This window comes from Ranitomeya variabilis, chromosome 6, assembly GCF_051348905.1.
Source record: "Ranitomeya variabilis isolate aRanVar5 chromosome 6, aRanVar5.hap1, whole genome shotgun sequence".
In the NCBI taxonomy this organism is placed as follows: Eukaryota; Metazoa; Chordata; class Amphibia; order Anura; family Dendrobatidae; genus Ranitomeya; species Ranitomeya variabilis.
In genome coordinates, this window is record NC_135237.1 from 243,953,959 (window position 1) to 243,972,634 (window position 18,676).

Below are 18,676 nucleotides of genomic sequence, written 5' to 3' on the forward strand. Positions count from 1 at the left end.
CCCCAAAAAAGGGAGATTCAAATTCTCACAAAGTGGATATATTTCAGTCCTGTTAGTTTGTCGTATATCAGCCAGCCACTTGCTGCCACTTACATTGTGTTGTTTTATACACTGGGCCTGAGTTTTGGTTCAGTCTCCCCCCCAAAAAGGGAGATTCAAATTCTCACAAAGTGGATATATTTCAGGCCTTTTAGTTTGTCGTATATCAGCCAGCCACTTGCTGCCACTCACATTGCGTTGTTTTATACACTGGGCCTGAGTTTTGGTTCAGTCTCCCCCCCAAAAAAGGGAGATTCAAATTCTCACAAAGTGGATATATTTCAGTCCTGTTAGTTTGTCGTATATCAGCCAGCCACTTGCTGCCACTCACATTGCGTTGTTTTATACACTGGGCCTGAGTTTTGGTTCAATCTCCCCCCAAAAAAGGGAGACTCAAATTCTCACAAAGTGGATATATTTCAGTCCTGTTAGTTTGTCGTATATCAGCCAGCCACTTGCTGCCACTCACATTGCTTGTTTTATACACTGGGCCTGAGTTTTGGTTCAGTCTCCCCCCCAAAAAAGGGAGATTCAAATTCTCACAAAGTGGATATATTTCAGTCCTGTTAGTTTGTCTTATATCAGCCAGCCACTTGCTGCCACTCACATTGCGTTGTTTTATACACTGGGCCTGAGTTTTGGTTCAGTCTCCCCAAAAAAAGGGAGATTTAAATTCTCAACAAGTTTATATACACCTTCTACCTTGTTTTACAGTACAATATAATGGTTGTTATTTTGGTTAGATTTTCCAAAAAATGAGGAAGTCTGGGGGAAGAGCCCGTGGGCGTAGGTTGCCAGCTGGTACTGATGGTGGTGGTGGTGGTGGTGCATCTGGTGGTAGTGGCAAAAGCCCAATAGCACCTAAGGCTGGAGGTGTTGAGCCAGCCTCATCGTCTTGCTACACAAGGCCTCGAAGGCTCCCTTATCTGGGAGTAGGAAAACAGCTTTTAAAGCCGGAGCAGCAGGAAAAAGTTTTGGCTTTCTTTGCTGACTCAGCCTCTAGCTCTTTCGCCTCCTCTTCAGAAAGTTCAAAATATAAAAGCAGCGAGTCGTCAGTGGATGCTCCCGGTCAGGAACAAGATGTTTCCTTGTGTCCTTCACCCAAACCAAAAGTGAAGGATGCATCAGGTAACACTACAGGTTACTCCATGGAGCTTTTTACACATATCGTGCCTGGGTTAGAAAGGGAAATTGTTAACTGCCCATTACAAGATGAATCGGACATGGAGTGCACTGATGCACAGCCACAGCTAGATTATTATGCTGTTCCATTGACTCAGATCACTACATTGCCCTCGCAGTGTACTGAGCCAGAATCTGACCCTGATGAGACTATGGTGCCCCGTCCCGAACACTATAGCACCTTACACGGTGACACAGAGGAAGGTGCACATGACATTGAACAGGAGGTGATAGATGACCCAGTTGTTGACCCAGATTGGCAGCCATTGGGGGAAGAGGGTGCCGCTGCCAGTAGCTCAGAAGGGGAGGAGGATGATCTGCAGCAGCCATCTACATCTCAACAGCTATCATCTGGCATGCCCGTATCAGGCCAAAAACGTTTGTCAAAAACAACAACAGTTTTAGGACAGCGTGGCCATCCGGTGAAAGTAGCACAGCGTGCAATGCCTGAAAAGGTATTCCATAGTAGGAAGAGTGTAGTGTGGCAATTTTTTAACCAAGATCCGAATGATCAGTGCAAAGTTATCTGTAAGAAATGCTCAAAGAACTTTAGCAAAAATTTAAATACAATTTGCATGCTTAGTCATTTAACCAGCATGCACTTGCAAGCCTGGACTAACTACCAAATGTCCCGTACCGTTGGTGCACCTGCTCAGAATGAAGGTAGTCAGCAACGCTACATTGCTTCCCTCACTGTAAGCCCACCGGTTAGGACACCACCAGCAGCAAATGTGGAGGTATCGTCGCAAGGCCAAAGCAGTCAGGGAATCACAAGGTTATTGGTAGGAAACACTGTATGTAGGCCAACATCAAGAATACCAACACCAACCCTCTCTCAATCCGCCATATCCACCACCACCACCACCGCTAGTACCACCATATGCAGCTCTCCAGTCCAGCTCTCCCTACAAGAGACTCTCGTTAGGAAAAGAAAGTACTCGTCCTCTCATCCGCGTACACAGGGTTTGAATGCCCACATTGCTATACTAATCTCATTAGAGATGATGCCCTACCGGTTGGTTGAAAGCAAAGCTTTCAAAGACCTGATGGCCTACACAGTACCACGCTATGACCTACCCAGTCAGCACAGATGCATGGACCAGTAGGCATGGCCAGGGACGTTACGTGTCCATCACGGTGTGCTGGGTTAATGTGGTGGATGCAGGGTCCACAGGTGACAGCCATAGTGGGGCAGTTCTGCCATGCCCACGGTCTAGGAAACGGTTGGCTGTAGGCGTTCGCCACCCCTCCTCCTCCTTCTCCAGAATTGAAAGCTCATTCACAGCGCAGTCGCACAACCACTCCATCCGCAGCTGCCAGTGTTGCACACGAGGTGTCCCATTATCGAACAGCTAGTGGTAAGCGTCAGCAGGCTGTGTTACAAATGAAGTGTTTGGGTGACAACAGACACACCACGGAAATACTGGCCGAGTACTTGCAGCAACAAACTCAGTCATGGCTGGGCAGTGTACATCTTGAGGCAGGCAAGGTAGTCAGTGATGACGCAAGGAATTTTATGGCTGCCATAGCCCTTTCAGAACTGAAACACATACCTTGCCTGGCTCACACCTTGAACCTGGTGGTGCAGTGCTTCCTGAAAAATTATCCGGGGTTAACAGCCCTGCTCCTGAAAGTGAGAAGACTTTGCTCGCACATCCCCCGGTCGCCCGTACACTCCAGCCGTATGCTGAACCATCAGCGATCGCTGAATCTTCCCCAGCACCACCTAGTAATTGACTTTGCAACAAGGTGGAACTCCACACTGCACATGGTTCAGAGGCTGTGCGAATAGAGGCGTGCTGTAATTAATTTGTGGGAGGATATACATACACGGGCAGGCAGTTGGATGGCAGACATGGAGTTGTCTGGTGTGCAGTGGTCGAAGCTACAAGACCTCTGTCAAGTCCTTGAGTGTTTTGAGGAATGTACATGGCTGGTAAGTGCAGACGATGCCATCATAAGCATGAGCATCCCACTAATGCGTCTGCTGATGCAAAGTTTGACGCATATTAAGGAGCAGGCGTCTGCAGCCGAGAAGGAGGGAACCCTTGATGGCAGTCAGTCATTGTCTGCTCAGGGAACTCTCCTGGACGAGGTGGCGGACGAAGAGGAGGAGGAGGAGGATGATGGGGATGAATACTTATGGGAGGGGGATGCTTCTCAGGGAGCAATAGAAACTGGTGGCATTGCAAGGTCAGGTACAGGGTTTTTGCAGGACACAAGTGATGTTGATTTGCAAGAAACTGCTCCTCAATCCAGCACAAGCAGTGAATTGACACCTGGAACATTGGCCCACATGGCTGAGTATGCCTTACGTATCCTAAAAAGGATACAGCGGCGGTGACGGTTCTCACACGAGCCGTAGGGGGCAACATGGCAGAGGTATTAGAGGTGCACAAATCCTAAGTGGCATTGGACAGAGGGGTTTTATGACCAGGTTGTGGAGTGATTTCGCAATGACCACTGACACGACAGGTACTGCTGCATCGATTCAAAGTGACAGGAGGCAGCATTTGTCCAGTATGGTTATGAACTACTTTTCCTCCCTTATCAATGTTCTCCCTCACAGGTCATTCCCCTTTGATTACTGGGCATCTAAAATAGACACCTGGCCTGAATTGGCAGAATATGCATTACAGGAGCTCACTTGCCCTGCTGCTAGTGTGCTATCAGAATGAGTCTTCAGTGCTGCTGGTTCAATACTGACCGAAAAAAGGACACGTCTGGCTGCCCAAAATGTTGATGACCTAACCTTCATTAAAATGAAACAATCATGGATTTCAAATTATTTGGCCCCACGTTCCCCTGCTGACACGTAGCGTGCCTGAAAAATGTATTGCTTTTGGCCTCCTCTTACTGACTTCTCCAATTCCTCCATTTGCAGCTGCTGAATGTCCACCATAGGCCATTTTTATACCTCCCTAAATGGGCTGACTCATCCCACAGGGCCGTGGTCACCACCTGGCGCAAGCACCCCTGCGAGTGCCGTTTGCCTGCACAGGTGGGTGTGCTCACTCTTGGGCGACGGCACTTCACAGGGTCCCTCATAGTACAATGAAGTGTCTCTGACGGTGGTGGTGCACAACCAACATCAGACACACCATCGTAATATGAGGGGCCCTGTGCCAGTACCGCCGCACACGAGAGAGTTCCCCCTAGCTTGAACAGTGCTCTACCACTTGCAGTACTTACCTCTCCCTGCTCCACCACTGTGTAGTCTGTGCTGTTAAATCCTTCAACGGCACTGCCAATACAAATTTGTTGAAATGATAGATGATAGTTAAAATATACAGGGGCCCTGGCCTCCATTTAGACCAGTTAATACTTTGCACCTACTACCACTGTCTGCTACTCAGCAGAGGAGCCCACCCCTGTACCTAGCTATGCCACATGTTTATTTATGAACAATTTTTTGGCAGACATTTAGCCCACTTTATTATTTGGGCCTACTAACTGTGTCTGCCACTGCTTACAGTTGTCCTCCACTGTACAAAGCAATGCCGCCTGTTTAGTCCTGTTACCAATTTTGAACTGCATTTAGCCCACTTTATTATTTGGGCCTACTAACTGTGTCTGCCACTCATTACAGTTGTCCTCCGCTGAACAAAGCAATGCTGCCTGTTTAGTCCTGTTACCAATTTTAAACTGCTTTTAGCCTACTTTATTATTTGGGCCTACTAACTGTGTCTGGCACTCATTACAGTTGTCCTCCGTTGAACAAAGCAATGCCGCCTGTTTAGTCCTGTTAACAATTTTGAACTGCATTTAGCCCACTTTATTATTTGGGCCTACTAACTATGTCTGCCACTCATTACAGTTGTCCTCCGCTGAACAAAGCAATGCCGCCTGTTTAGTCCTGTTACCAATTTTGAACTGCATTCAGCCCACTTTATTATTTTGGCCTACTAACTGTGTCTGGCACTCATTACAGTTGTCCTGTTCTGAACAAAGCAATGCCGCCTGTTTAGTCCTGTTACCAATTTTGAACTGCATTTAGCCTACTTTATTATTTGGGCCTACTAACTGTGTCTGGCACTCATTACAGTTGTCCTCCGTTGAACAAAGCAATGCCGCCTGTTTAGTCCTGTTAACAATTTTGAACTGCATTTAGCCCACTTTATTATTTGGGCCTACTAACTATGTCTGCCACTCATTACAGTTGTCCTCCGCTGAACAAAGCAATGCCGCCTGTTTATTCCTGTTACCAATTTTGAACTGCATTCAGCCCACTTTATTATTTTGGCCTACTAACTGTGTCTGGCACTCATTACAGTTGTCCTGTTCTGAACAAAGCAATGCCGCCTGTTTAGTCCTGTTACCAATTTTGAACTGCATTTAGCCTACATTATTATTTGGGCCTACTAACTGTGTCTGCCACTCATTACAGTTGTCCTCCGCTGAACAAAGCAATGCTGCCTGTTTAGTCCTGTTACCAATTTTAAACTGCATTTAGCCTACTTTATTATTTGGGCCTACTAACTGTGTCTGGCACTCATTACAGTTGTCCTCCGTTGAACAAAGCAATGCCGCCTGTTTAGTCCTGTTAACAATTTTGAACTGCATTTAGCCCACTTTATTATTTGGGCCTACTAACTGTGTCTGCCACTCATTACAGTTGTCCTTCGCTGAACAAAGCAATGCCACCTGTTTAGTCCTGTTACCAATTTTGAACTGCATTTAGCCCACTTTATTATTTGGGCCTACTAACTGTGTCTGCCACTCATTACAGTCGTCCTCCGCTGATCAAAGCAATGCCGCCTGTTTAGTCCTGTTACCAATTTTGAGCTTCATTTAGCCTACTTTATTATTTGGGCCTACTAACTGTGTCTGCCACTCATTACAGTTGTCCTCCGCTGAACAAAGCAATGCCGCCTGTTTAGTCCTGTTACCAATTTTGAACTGTATTTAGGCTACTTTATTATTTGGGCCTATATCTGTGTTTCCTCCTCATCCTGCCCATTGCCCAGCCACTGCTAGATGAGTCTGCTAGTACATTGACCCAGACCACTACATTCCCCTTGCACTCTACACAGCCAGAATCTGACCCTGCTGAAAGTCAGGTTCCCCCCTTCCCGCATACTATACCACCTTACACGGGGACAAAGAGGAAGGTGCAGATGAAAGTGCAGGTTCCTTCATCAGGTGGGGGGCATACTCATTGGCGACGTCACTGGCACAGGGCCCCTCATAGTACGCAAAAGTGTCTTTGCCGGTGGGAGGCGCGACCCGCCGTCAAACACACCGCCGTACTATGAGGGGTCCTCTGCAAGTGCCAATGCCAACGAGTGGGCCCCCCTGCTTGCTCAGGATCACAGCACTTGCAAAGTTGAAATATTTACCTCTCCCTGCTCCACCGCCGTGACGTATTCCGCGTTTCCTGGGCCCACAAAAATCTTGAGCCAGCCCTACCCCCCACAACTTTAGCCAAATGACCCCCAGTTTTCAATGCCTAACTATTATTATAAAGTAAATTAAGATTGATAAGCTTCAGTAAGAAGAAATGATGTTTTTGGCATTAAAATGGGCACTGTAGGTGTTTTCCTGTCCTCCACTCACTGCCGACTTTGATTCCCCATTGACTTGCATTGGGTTTCGTGCTTCAGTCGGCCCCCGACTTTTCGCAATAATCGGCCGATTTCACCCGACCCGACTTTTGACAAAGTCGGGTTTCACGAAACCCGACTCGATCCGAAAAAGGTAAAAGTCGCTCAACTCTAATCACGAGCATATCATTAACTGAAAACTACAAATACAGATTAAACAACAACCAACAATCTACTATACTTTAAAAATGTCCTACCATTCCCTTATTACACTCGTGAGAAGAGCCGTCAAGAAAGCACATCGTCATTGTGTACACCGCATAGTGATATACATATACTGAGCCTCCATTGGAATTGACAACCGACAAATACTTAGTAGAGCAGGGACTGGCCCAGCCCCTGTAACGGGCGCCACTCTTCAATTAAGGGAGGGGGAGAGGCTGTGGCAGTGACTGCAGCCCCTGCCTTCTGAGGATGCTTCGCTTCAATACCACAGAGATCCTCAAACAAAAGCATCATCAAAAAAGGAAGTAGTAAAAAAATAAAGCAGATAGTGTAGTGAGGGAATTGTAGAGAATTTTTATTACAAAATAAATTAGATTATGGCATTAAATAGACTGGCATTTAGAATAAAAATTAATTTGTGTTTCGGACCACCCCTTTAGTTCCAGTGGTCTTCAAAATGTTTTGCCCAGCTCTGGTAATTTGTATTATTCTAGAAAGCTCAATCAACTGTAGTCCTCATACCAATCCCCACTTGACTGATTGCTGGCTGATTCTATTGACCCAACATATATCTCCGATAGATAGCTACGGCAACTAAACAGAGGTAGAACATAAAATGCTAACAGAAATAGTAAAGAAAAACGAAACAGTAATGTATGGCCATGAATACAAAGCAGACATAATCCATCAAGTGGACTAAGTCTAACTATTTAGAACTTATAAAAGCAGGACAGGTAAATGCATTTACATTGGAAATGAATCAAATGCAGCAGAATGTTTGATAAAAAGTCCTATTCTAGGAGTGCCATGTTTTGATCTTACCTTTCCATGCATTAATAAACGTATGGTCAATGTGACATTAAGACCCCCTTCTGGAGCATTTGAATCGTTGGTGTTCATTTCGGGTCACTTCTTTTGGACAGACCGGGCAACAGACTGCTTTCTTCTTTCTTATTTAACCTGCAGGGACAAACAAAGTCAATGAAGCAATATGACAAGTACAAGAAGCAGTCTAATGTCCTGCATAAATGGCTCCCAGCTGAGAAGGACGGTAGTAATATACAGTATGTAAATGCTCCGCGTCTCGACCCATCATGTCACTTGAAATGAGGAGCTTCAGATTATTTTAATGGATGTAGAATCAGCCATTTTATGCTCTTAAATCCTGTTTCCAGTTCTACACTGAAACATGAAATTTTGTAGTGGAAACAAATACATCTAAGTTCAGCATATTTAACCCTTCACCAACACCTATCTGCTGCTTAAATGATTCTTGGCAAATATAGTAAATGTAGCTCAGCATTCCAACACGGTCCCTTTATGTTTCAATTCTTTCAAAATAGAAAAGTGTATGCTTTGTTAATGATATTCAAAGGAAATATAGCACAGGATATTCAGAAGCACACACACAGCAGGGACAGGGGCATTAGAGCATGATTATAAGATGGATGCTACTTAAAAGGAAGGTGTCATCTCCTTGAAGACAGCAAAGGAAATACTTATTTTTCTTTCATTGATAGTCAGAACGTATGACTTAACAATGCCATCTCTTTCAATTCAATGATCCAGAATTGTTTTTATTAGTCCACAAATTGTGGTTCCAGGGCTTTAGGTCCAGCTCCATATTATAGAAATTATTTTGCACTGAGATGAAAATACTTTGTGAAAATTATGCTACAATACATTAGATCTAAATAACTGACACAATGCAGAAGTGTCTATAACTTTTTTGCATCAGTGACATTTAAATAGAACACAGATGAATATTCACTGTACAGTGTGTAATTAGTACAAGGACACTGGCATTTCTGAGAAGAGTTCAGGTGAAAATCCAACATTAAAAACACTTGACTAAAAAAGATCCAGATTTTCAATGCACTTAAAATACTTTACAGTACATACAATCGAAGATTTTTTTTGTTTGATTACAGATTTTTGAAACACTATAAAAATACATCCAACCCAAAAATTCCACACAGGCTTGAGGAACTCATATGAATGGCTCACTATATCTTGTCCATCTTTTGTCATTCCTATGGATTACAAGGAAAAAAAAGAACGCCTTGTGCAAATAATGGAGATTCATTTAAAATTACATTAATCCTGAAGAGTTATTTCAAGCATTTATGGTATATCCACAAAATACTCTTGTAAATATACTATTCTTATGACCAACACCAACAATTATTTTTTGGCATTTTCACCAAGAAAATTTTGGTAAATAAAATATAAATGATGGGACTAGGATCAAACTTTGTCTATATGTGATTGGTCCAGTGAAAGGAAACGAGAATTAGTTTTAGAGGATGAATATTAATGAAATATCCTCAGATTGGGTAGTAGCTAATAGTTCAGTATAACAGAGTTTCAGTATTGGGCCCTCTTCTTTTTAATATACTTAATAATGATCTTGTTGAGAGTATACAGAATAAAATTTAAATATTTTCAGACGATATTAGGCTCTGTCATGTAAACAGCACAGAGGACAGATTTAGGATAGCTGGACGCATGGGCCAGGAAATAACAATTTAAGTTTATCACTGTCATAGATAAATATAAGGTCATGCACTAGGACAAGGAATCGAGGTAAAGTTTTCACGAAAAATTAAATACACATATACACTCACCGGCCACTTTATTAGGTACACCTGTCCAACTTCTTGTTAACACTTAATTTCTAATCAGCCAATCACATGGCGGCAACTCAGTGCATTTAGGCATGTAGACATGGTCAAGACAATCACTTGCAGTTCAAACCGAGCATCAGTATGGGGAAGAAAGGTGATTTGAGTGCCTTTGAACGTGGCATGGTTGTTGGTGCCAGAAGGGCTGGTCTGAGTATTTCAGAAACTGCTGATCTACTGGGATTTTCACGCACAACCATCTCTAGGGTTTACAGAGAATGGTCCGAAAAAGAAAAAAAATCCAGTGAGCGGCAGTTCTGTGGGCGGAAATGCCTTGTTGATGCCAGAGGTCAGAGGAGAATGGGCAGACTGGTTCGAGCTGATAGAAAGGCAACAGTGACTCAAATCGCCACCCGTTACAACCAAGGTAGGCCTAAGAGCATCTCTGAACGCACAGTGCGTCGAACTTTGAGGCAGATGGGCTACAGCAGCAGAAGACCACACCGGGTACCACTCCTTTCAGCTAAGAACAGGAAACTGAGGCTACAATTTGTACAAGCTCATCGAAATTGGACAGTAGAAGATTGGAAAAACGTTGCTTGGTCTGATGAGTCTCGATTTCTGCTGCGACATTCGGATGGTAGGGTCAGAATTTGGCGTAAACAACATGAAAGCATGGATCCATCCTGCCTTGTATGGAGCATCTTTGGGATGTGCAGCTGACAAATCTGCGGCAACTGTGTGATGCCATCATGTCGATATGGACCAAAATCTCTGAGGAATGCTTCCAGCACCTTGTTGAATCTATGCCACGAAGAATTGAGGCAGTTCTGAAGGCAAAAGGGGGTCCAACCCGTTACTAGCATGGTGTACCTAATAAAGTGGCCGGTGAGTGTATATACAGTATATATACATACTGAACTGTATTAGTTCATTATACTAAATAGAGTAAATAGAGTATGCCCATGGAGAATGCATTATACTATAGAGTCCTATGAGGAGTTCATTATATTATATGGAGGCCTATGGTGAATACATTATACTAAATAGAGTATGCCTAGGTAGAATGCATTATGCTATATAGTGTCTGTCTGTGTGTAGTGCATTATACTATATAGAGTCTGCCTATGGGGGTGCATTATACTATATATAGTCTGCCTACAGGAAATGCATTACACTATATAGAGTCTACCTATGGGAAGTGCATTATGCAATATAAAGTCTACTTATTGGGAGTGCATAATACTATATAGAATCTGCCTATGGGGGTGCATTATACTATATAGAGTTTGCTTGTTGGGAGTGCACTATATTGAGAACTAGCTGGCGCAGTTTACTATATGGAGGCTATCTTGGGGGCCATCATAAAGTGTGGAGATTACAGTGATGGGGCCATCATACAGTGTTGGAGCCATCAAACAGTTTGGGGGCTACTAAGCGGTCAGTATACTGTGTGAGTGGTAATGTACATGGAGGGGTCATAACTGTGTATAGGGGAACTGTACAGGGGGAGACTCAAGACATCATTAAATGTAAAGTGGGCACTTATTGTTATAGGGGAACTCAGGTTGCTGTGACTATCAAAAGGGAACACAGGGCATTATTATTTTCTAGGTTTCTAGGGGGCAAAATGTGGGAACTTTTTTCTAGGGCACTTGTACATGGCATTACTATATCCTAGAGGTTTGTTTTACTATCTAAAGGCACACTGTTCCACAGAGCAAGTGCAGTAATAGGGACACATATGGCAGCAGAGGCTCAGCATTGGGGTATCAGCAGGATAAGGAGTTTGTGCAGGCTGGGAATAGATGGTGATGGTGCTGAAAATATGAGAAGTGAAATGTGTTTTTGTTGTAATCGCTGCAGCAGAGTCCTGGCTGGAGAAGTTGTCATGTCGGTCTGGGCCAGATGGAGATGACTGGAAAAGTGAACGATTCCATCAGAAAGAACGTCAGCTGTAAGTCACCATCTATAACTGTGCAGTAATCTCATAAGCGTTCTGTAGGACTGGTATCTACCACTGACCATATGGCGGTAATATTAATGTTGGTCTTTATATAGAGATTATCTTCAGTAACAGCGCTGTCATCTGCTGAGGTTCTCCTCCACTATTAGGGTGCGTCACCGTGTTGTAATCAAGGTTACCTGGTTAGGGGCCCACTCAGAAGTTTTGCCCCCCCTGGACCAAAACCCTAACTATGACTCTGACTACGACTGTGCATTGTCAATATTTTATTCTCTGGATTTGCTCAAAACTTAGTGGAAATTTGTTTCAAGTACACACAGAGCTTGTGGCGTGCTGCATGGAAAAACTACTATGGATACAATCAAAGACTTTATATGTTTTTTCATCAGTGTGATTATGTCAAAGTGGTTATCAATAGCCTTGACATCACAACACATAGCTGCAAGGGGTTAAACAAAAATACAGATTTTGGGTTAAAATGGAAGCTTGTTGACATCAACATTACAATATTAATTACTTTGGCTTATGACATGTCACCTTCACATTTAGCCTGCTTTTTATACACAGAGCAGCTCTTGCCCGTGGCTCAATGGATATTTCAGTTTAGTGCAGAACACTATTTGCAACAAAGGAATCAAGAACTTGCTGAATTTGAGCAATGTCACAGCACATTTATATCTATAGCTGCGATTCTCTCTAAGAACAAAGACCTGCCAGTCTCAAATTTATAGGAATGAGATTTATAATCCCTTATGGGGATTAAGGTTTTAATAATTCTTTCATTTGTTTGCCTTTCACAAAAAAAGTACCCATGACAGCAGGGGTTAAATAAAAATTTGACCTTTATATTTATAAGGTAACTGTCGTTTTAATTTCTATTTCATAAATCAATAGTGCACATAAAAATAAGCAAATTTGTAATATATCTTATCAGAGGAATCTGCTTCTTTCCCTGCCAGAATTGTTCAGTCATTATCAAAAGAGAGAGAAGATAAACATGGTTTATTACCATACATACCTTCTCCATCTCTGCATACACAGCACTGAATCAGAGCTGTGTATATAGGTTAGGAAACAGTGGCACTGACTGTGCTTCCTCTTCCGGACCCAGTGAACATGTAATCATTTGGTGTAGGGAGGGAACAGGAACTGCTGGGTCCTATGAAATCCCGAAAGCTTTGTTATACAGGCAGGAGGCTGAAATTCCCATGTGGATGGAGCTTATATACAAGCCTCAAATAAAATGGAATCAATAAAAAAAGAGAATGTATTTATATGTTAAAATGTCCCCCTCCTCAAAGATCTTTTAAGATCTTATGGGGGGCAAAATTAAAAAAAAAATAAATAAAAATAGTAAAAATAAAATATATAAAAGCATAAAAAAGAGGCACTGCCAGTTTAAATTGCTGTTTGTAGCCCCACTCCATTAAAATAATTTCAACAGGAAAGGAAAAGCAATTTAAAATCTTTAAGCTGTCCTTTGTGTTTTTACAAAAATAAATTAAAAAGTGAGAAATAGACACATAGTTCTTATTTTTCTTTACAAATTCCTGTGACATCAGCAAAAAAAAAATGGCAGAACAAATGAAGTCCATGTGTTGCGAAAAAATGAGGCGAAAGAAGATTTGAATGTCCGCATGAGAAAAAAATTATACTGCTGTTAAAGGAGTTTGTGTAATAAAACCTGAAAATGTGTCTTGTCATGAAGGAGGGTAAATGGCCTGTTCAAGATTCACTGGTTAAATGTGATTTCCTCGAAACAACAAGCTACTGTTCCAAACTATTACATCTAACAATAATTATTACGAATATTGCCAGCATTTGTTTTTGAGATAAAGTGGAATGTAAGCGCAATATAATTTTGTAATGAATGCAAGACCTTTGATTAGCCTTGCTCCTTTTCCCCATTTCTAAGAGAGCAGAATGATTGTGCATTAGCTTATTTTATCTAAAAAATCTAAGACAAATAAGACTAAAGTTAATAGAACCCCACGATATCAGTAGCATGAGCCAATTGTTTAATGTCCATAAGGGCCTCCTAACTGTCCCGACGCATGATGTCATAGGAGAGAAGGATTGTCATGTTGGAATTACAGCAGCTGATCCTTTTGTTCTGAGTGCCTATAAGCCGCTGTTAGAGCAGTACATATGTTATATGGCACGCTCATATAAAGTACAGAAACACTCAGCCAAATGTTCCTATGTGTGAAGGAGTTGGAAAATAGCTAAAGACATAAAAATGACACATTACATCTGAGAGACATAGCACCAGACTGGTGCTAGACTGGGCGGTATGTGTTTTTGTGTTTTTTATATTTTGACTGGGACACTTTAGCCGTTAAGAAGGAATAGTGGCCAAACCCTTTAAACTGTCCAGACAATAAAATAGCTATATGTATACAATACCCACATGAGGCTATATTGCTCTGAGCAGGTGGAATCTAGCATGGATCAAGCATGCTGAAAACTGACATGCTAAATCCTAATTTTTCCTTGACGTCTGTCATCAAGGGACTGTCTGGAAGTCATCATATATAAGCTCATCAGCCAATATATCAATCAGAGGTTTGATAGCTTTGATCTAGTGTGTATTGCCAGCTTACATCTCACAGGTTTGATCATCACAATACTTTTGATCACTATAGCAGTTAGAAGGAAACGTGAATATTGACCGCGCTGCTGTAGAAATCACAATCCCAGTATATGGATAAAGAAATTGGTATTCTATTCACTATTCTCTCAACGTGTTTCGAAGTTCACATAACTTCTTCCTCAGGAGATGCAGTCAATATCCACGTTTCCTTCTATCTGCTATTGTGAATTGGTCAAATGGTTTGACCTGTGGATCTGCGGCAGCTGCTGGCTCTGATGAGTCCTATGGGCTTTTATAATATGGAAGACTAGGTGTGTGCAAACTGATTTTTATTTTTAAACTATCATCGGATAAGACCCTATTTGTGCTTTTTCTCTCCTAGAGTGCACTGCGTTACTTTTGATCACTTGCAGATATGCAGTGATCCACTGGATTTCCTTTAGGGTTTTGACCCAAACTTGACAAAAGTACAACCTTAATAAAATGCATAGAATACAATACATGAATTGCTCCTAGAACTCTACACAAATAATCACAAAAACAGTGGACTAGATAACAAAAAACTTGACCTTAACTTTCAGCTACAGTCATAGCCAAACGTGTTGGCACTCTTTTGCATGTAATGTTCAAACTCACATGTAGCAAGTAACAGGTGAGAGCAATATAGAAATAACACTTTAAACCAGATAAAAAGAGAAGTTACCGTAACTCAATATTTAAATTGTGTGTCCACTAAGTATGGAAAACAGAAAGAGAAGATAGCTGTCTGAAGACTTGAGAACTAAAATTGTTAAAAAATAACAGCATTCTCAAGGTTACAAGTCCATCCTTAGAGATCTTGATGTTCCTTTGTCCACGTGTGCACAATGTAATCAAGGAAAATATAAACAAGAAAAATACCAGTCATAAATTACCATATACATATATCAATGGCGACTCAAAAACAATACTGTTACAGGAGAGACTAAAGAGTCCAAAAATTGCCAATAAATTACAAAATAACAATATTTATTGACAGATCAATCACTAGATTCCACATAGAAAATTCATAGTATTACAAAAATGAAGTACCATATATACTCGAGCATAAGCCGAGATTTTCAGCCCACTTTTTTGGGCTGAAATTGCCCCTCTCGGCTTATACTCGAGTCATACCCGGGGGTCGGTAGGGGAGTGGGAGCGGGGGCTGTCTAAAAATACTCACCTAGTCCAGGCGCGGTCCCTGCAGGTCCCTGTCTTCCCCGGCGCCGGCAGCAGCAGCTTCAGCGTCTTCCTGCACTGAGCGGTCACATGGTCCCGCTCATTACAGTAAATGAATATTCGGCTCCACCTCCCATAGGGGTGGAGCCGCATAGTAATTACTGTAATCAGCGGAACCATGTGACCGCTGAGTACAGGATGAAGCGCTGCGGCGTCGGGGAAGCGGGATCTACACAGCGGCAGGACCAGGTGAGTATACGGGGAGGGGAGCGCTGCGCGATAGTCACCTGCTCCTCGTTCCGGGCGCCAATCTGTCTCCAGAACTGACGCTGAGGTCAGAGGGCGCGGTGACGTGGTCAGTGCGCGCCCTCTGCTGAACGTCAGTGCTGGAGACAGATCGGCGCCCGGAACGAGGAGCAGGTGACTATTGAAAGTGCGGGGGCTGTCAGGTCCGTCAGGTCCCTGGCCATCTGCTTCCCGCACTGACTGTGAGCGCCGGCCGGCCGTAAAGCACAGCACAGCGGTGACGTCACCGCTGTGCTCTGCTTTTACTTTACGGCCGGCGCTCACAGTCAGTGCGGGAAGCAGACGGCCAGGGACCTGACGGACATCAGAAGGTGAGTATGTACTGTTTTTTTTTTACATTTACAATGGTAACCAGGGTAAACATCGGGTTACTAAGCGCGGCCCTGCGCTTAGTAACCCGATGTTTTTCCCTGGTTACCTGGGGACCGGCATCGTTGGTTGCTGGAGAGCTGTCTGTGTGACAGCTCTCCAGCGACCACACAGTGACGCTGCAGCGATCGGCATCGTTGTCGATATCGCTGCAGCGTCGCTTAATGTGACGGTACCTTTACACTTATGGGTAATTATCCCGTTTAATTACATTTTTTTTGGACTATTTGCACAGCGGTATATAGTGATTAACTAAGTATTTATATAGATGCACTATTTGTAAAATCACTTTATATTTGTGCGGGAAGCAGACGGCCAGGGACCTGACGGACATCAGAAGCTGAGTATGTACTGTTTTTTTTTTACATTTACAATGGTAACCAGGGTAAATATCGGGTTACTAAGCACGGCCCTGCGCTTAGTAACCCGATATTTACCCTGGTTACCATTGTAAAACATTGCTGGCATCGTTGCTTTTGCTGTCAAACATGACGATACACGCCGATCTAACGACCAAATAAAGTTCTGGACTTTCAGCAACGACCAGCGATATCACAGCAGGATCCAGATCGCTGCTGCGTGTCAAACACAACGATATCGCTATCCAGGACGCTGCAACGTCACGGATCGCTATAGTTATCGTTGCAAAGTCGTTTAGTGTGAAGGTACCTTAAGAGTCCCTCCTGGATCATGGTCACCTTACCCCTAATGTAATCAATGAGTTTGCAACCCATTACATTGTAGCTAATCTCCCTTGATGAAAAGAGCAGATAAAAATTGATGAAAGGTTGCAATACAGGATAGTCCAGATAGTGGATAAGCAGTCCCAATCAAGTTCTAAAGAAATTCAAGCTATCTGGAATTTGCAGAGTGCATCAGTGCCAGCGTAAACTATCCATCAACATTTGAAAGAAATGAAATGCTATGGCAGGAGACCCAGGAGGACCCTATTGCTTACACAGAGAAATAAAAAAGCTAGACTGCAGTTTGCCAAAATGTACTTGAATAAAATTAAACTAAATTCTTCTGGGAAAGCTTCTTGTGGACAGATGAGACTAAGATAGAGTTTGTGGTAAAGCACATCATTCTACTGTTTACCCAAAACAGAATAAAGCCTCCAAAGAAAAGAACACAGTACCTAAAGTCAAATATGGTGGAAGCTCAAAGATGTTTTAGGGTTGTTTTGCTGCCTCATGATTTACCATGGATTTTTGGATGCAATGTAGCGCCCTGTGTCAGAAAGCTGTATTTGATTCCTAGTTTGTGGGTCTTTCTTTGAAATTGCTGTAGGTAGAAGGCACTATTCAAATATGAGAGACCTGAAGCAAAATTCTAGTTGAGAGTTGTAAGAAGCTTGTTGCTGGTTATAGGAAGCGATTGATTGCAGTTATATATTCCAAAGAGTATGGAACCAAATATTAAGTTGAGGGTGCCAAAAATTTTGTCCAGCGCATATTTGAGGTTTTGTGTGAAATTATGTTCAATTTGCTTTTTTTTTCTCTGTTTTATTGTGTTGCTCCAAAGGAAATAAACATGTGTATAACAAAACATGTGTAACTGCAATCATTTTCAGGGTGAAATACTTAATTTTCTTGAACAAGTTCAAGGATGCCAACACTTTCAGCCAAGACTGTAAGTCTAAATCTAAAAAAAACTTCCAAAATAAGGCTGTCAAATGCTGACTGCTCTTTGTGAATGGTTAGAAATCTTTCCATGAAAGTTTATGATTTCAGAGTGGGGCATGGAATTATGACCCTTAGGCAAAGTTTAGATGTAAGAAGCTTTGCTTTGAAGAAAATGTAATGATTTTCCAACAACGGGTTACATTTCCAACAGAATGTAATGAATTTACCTAAGAGCATGAGACTCACACATGTTTTGCCTCTGGATGTATTGCCATAAATGGGTCTATTAGATCTTTCATTTGTAGATACACGCCTCTAAGAAAACAAAGTACATCTTAACCCCTTATTGACCGCCAATACGTCTTTTAACTGACCTGAGATATAAGAGACTAGCCTTCCCATACAGGTGACAATCCAGCAGTTGTAAGCTGTACACTATAGCTGACAATTTGCTGCATTTGCCATGATCAGTGTTTGCACCATCTAAATCTGTTTAACCCCTTAGATGCTGCTGTCAATAGTGACTACGTCATATAAATGAAGCTTTCAAGAGTTATTACCACATAAAGTTGTAAGGGGGAGAAACTAACCAGGTTTACCTCATTCATAACGGGTCCGGAACTGTCTGGTCTGTCACCTAGGACACAGGGGGGAGAACTTGGGGTGTCAGAGTGTTCCCTGTACTCAAGAGAAGGGGCAAGGCTAAGCAGACAGTTAGTGCGTGCAGAAATTCAAACAGTTCAGGCGGGAACGGCGCCGTGCGGGAGTCCTGTCAGAATAGATCAGCTGTGGGCCAGCGCTGACTGGAGCCGGGGATGAGAGGACACGCTGAGAGGAGCTGACACACGGGGTCCCACTGACACACCGGAGATACCACTGTCCACGCTAACACCTCTGTCCCCGCTTACATCACGAACATTTATGAAACTGCTGATGCGGCCGACTGCATTAAGAAATCCATCCAGGCCAGCAGCACTGATCGTGAAAGGCAAGGTTCGTGTACG

At 42.8% G+C, this 18,676-nt stretch overlaps 1 protein-coding gene across 12 annotated transcripts in view; it reads right to left on the minus strand.

The window, feature by feature from the left end:
• LOC143782270 (poly(rC)-binding protein 3-like) overlaps nt 1–18,676 on the minus strand; it is a 2,306,623-nt gene that overhangs the window by 169,711 nt on the left and 2,118,236 nt on the right. For all 12 annotated transcript variants that reach the window (XM_077269554.1, XM_077269555.1, XM_077269557.1 and 9 more), the window contains one exon: nt 7,812–7,949. In XM_077269554.1, coding sequence (XP_077125669.1) covers nt 7,812–7,889 — 78 coding nt within the window. In that variant the 5' untranslated portion in view covers nt 7,890–7,949. The remainder of the gene's footprint in view (nt 1–7,811; nt 7,950–18,676) is intronic.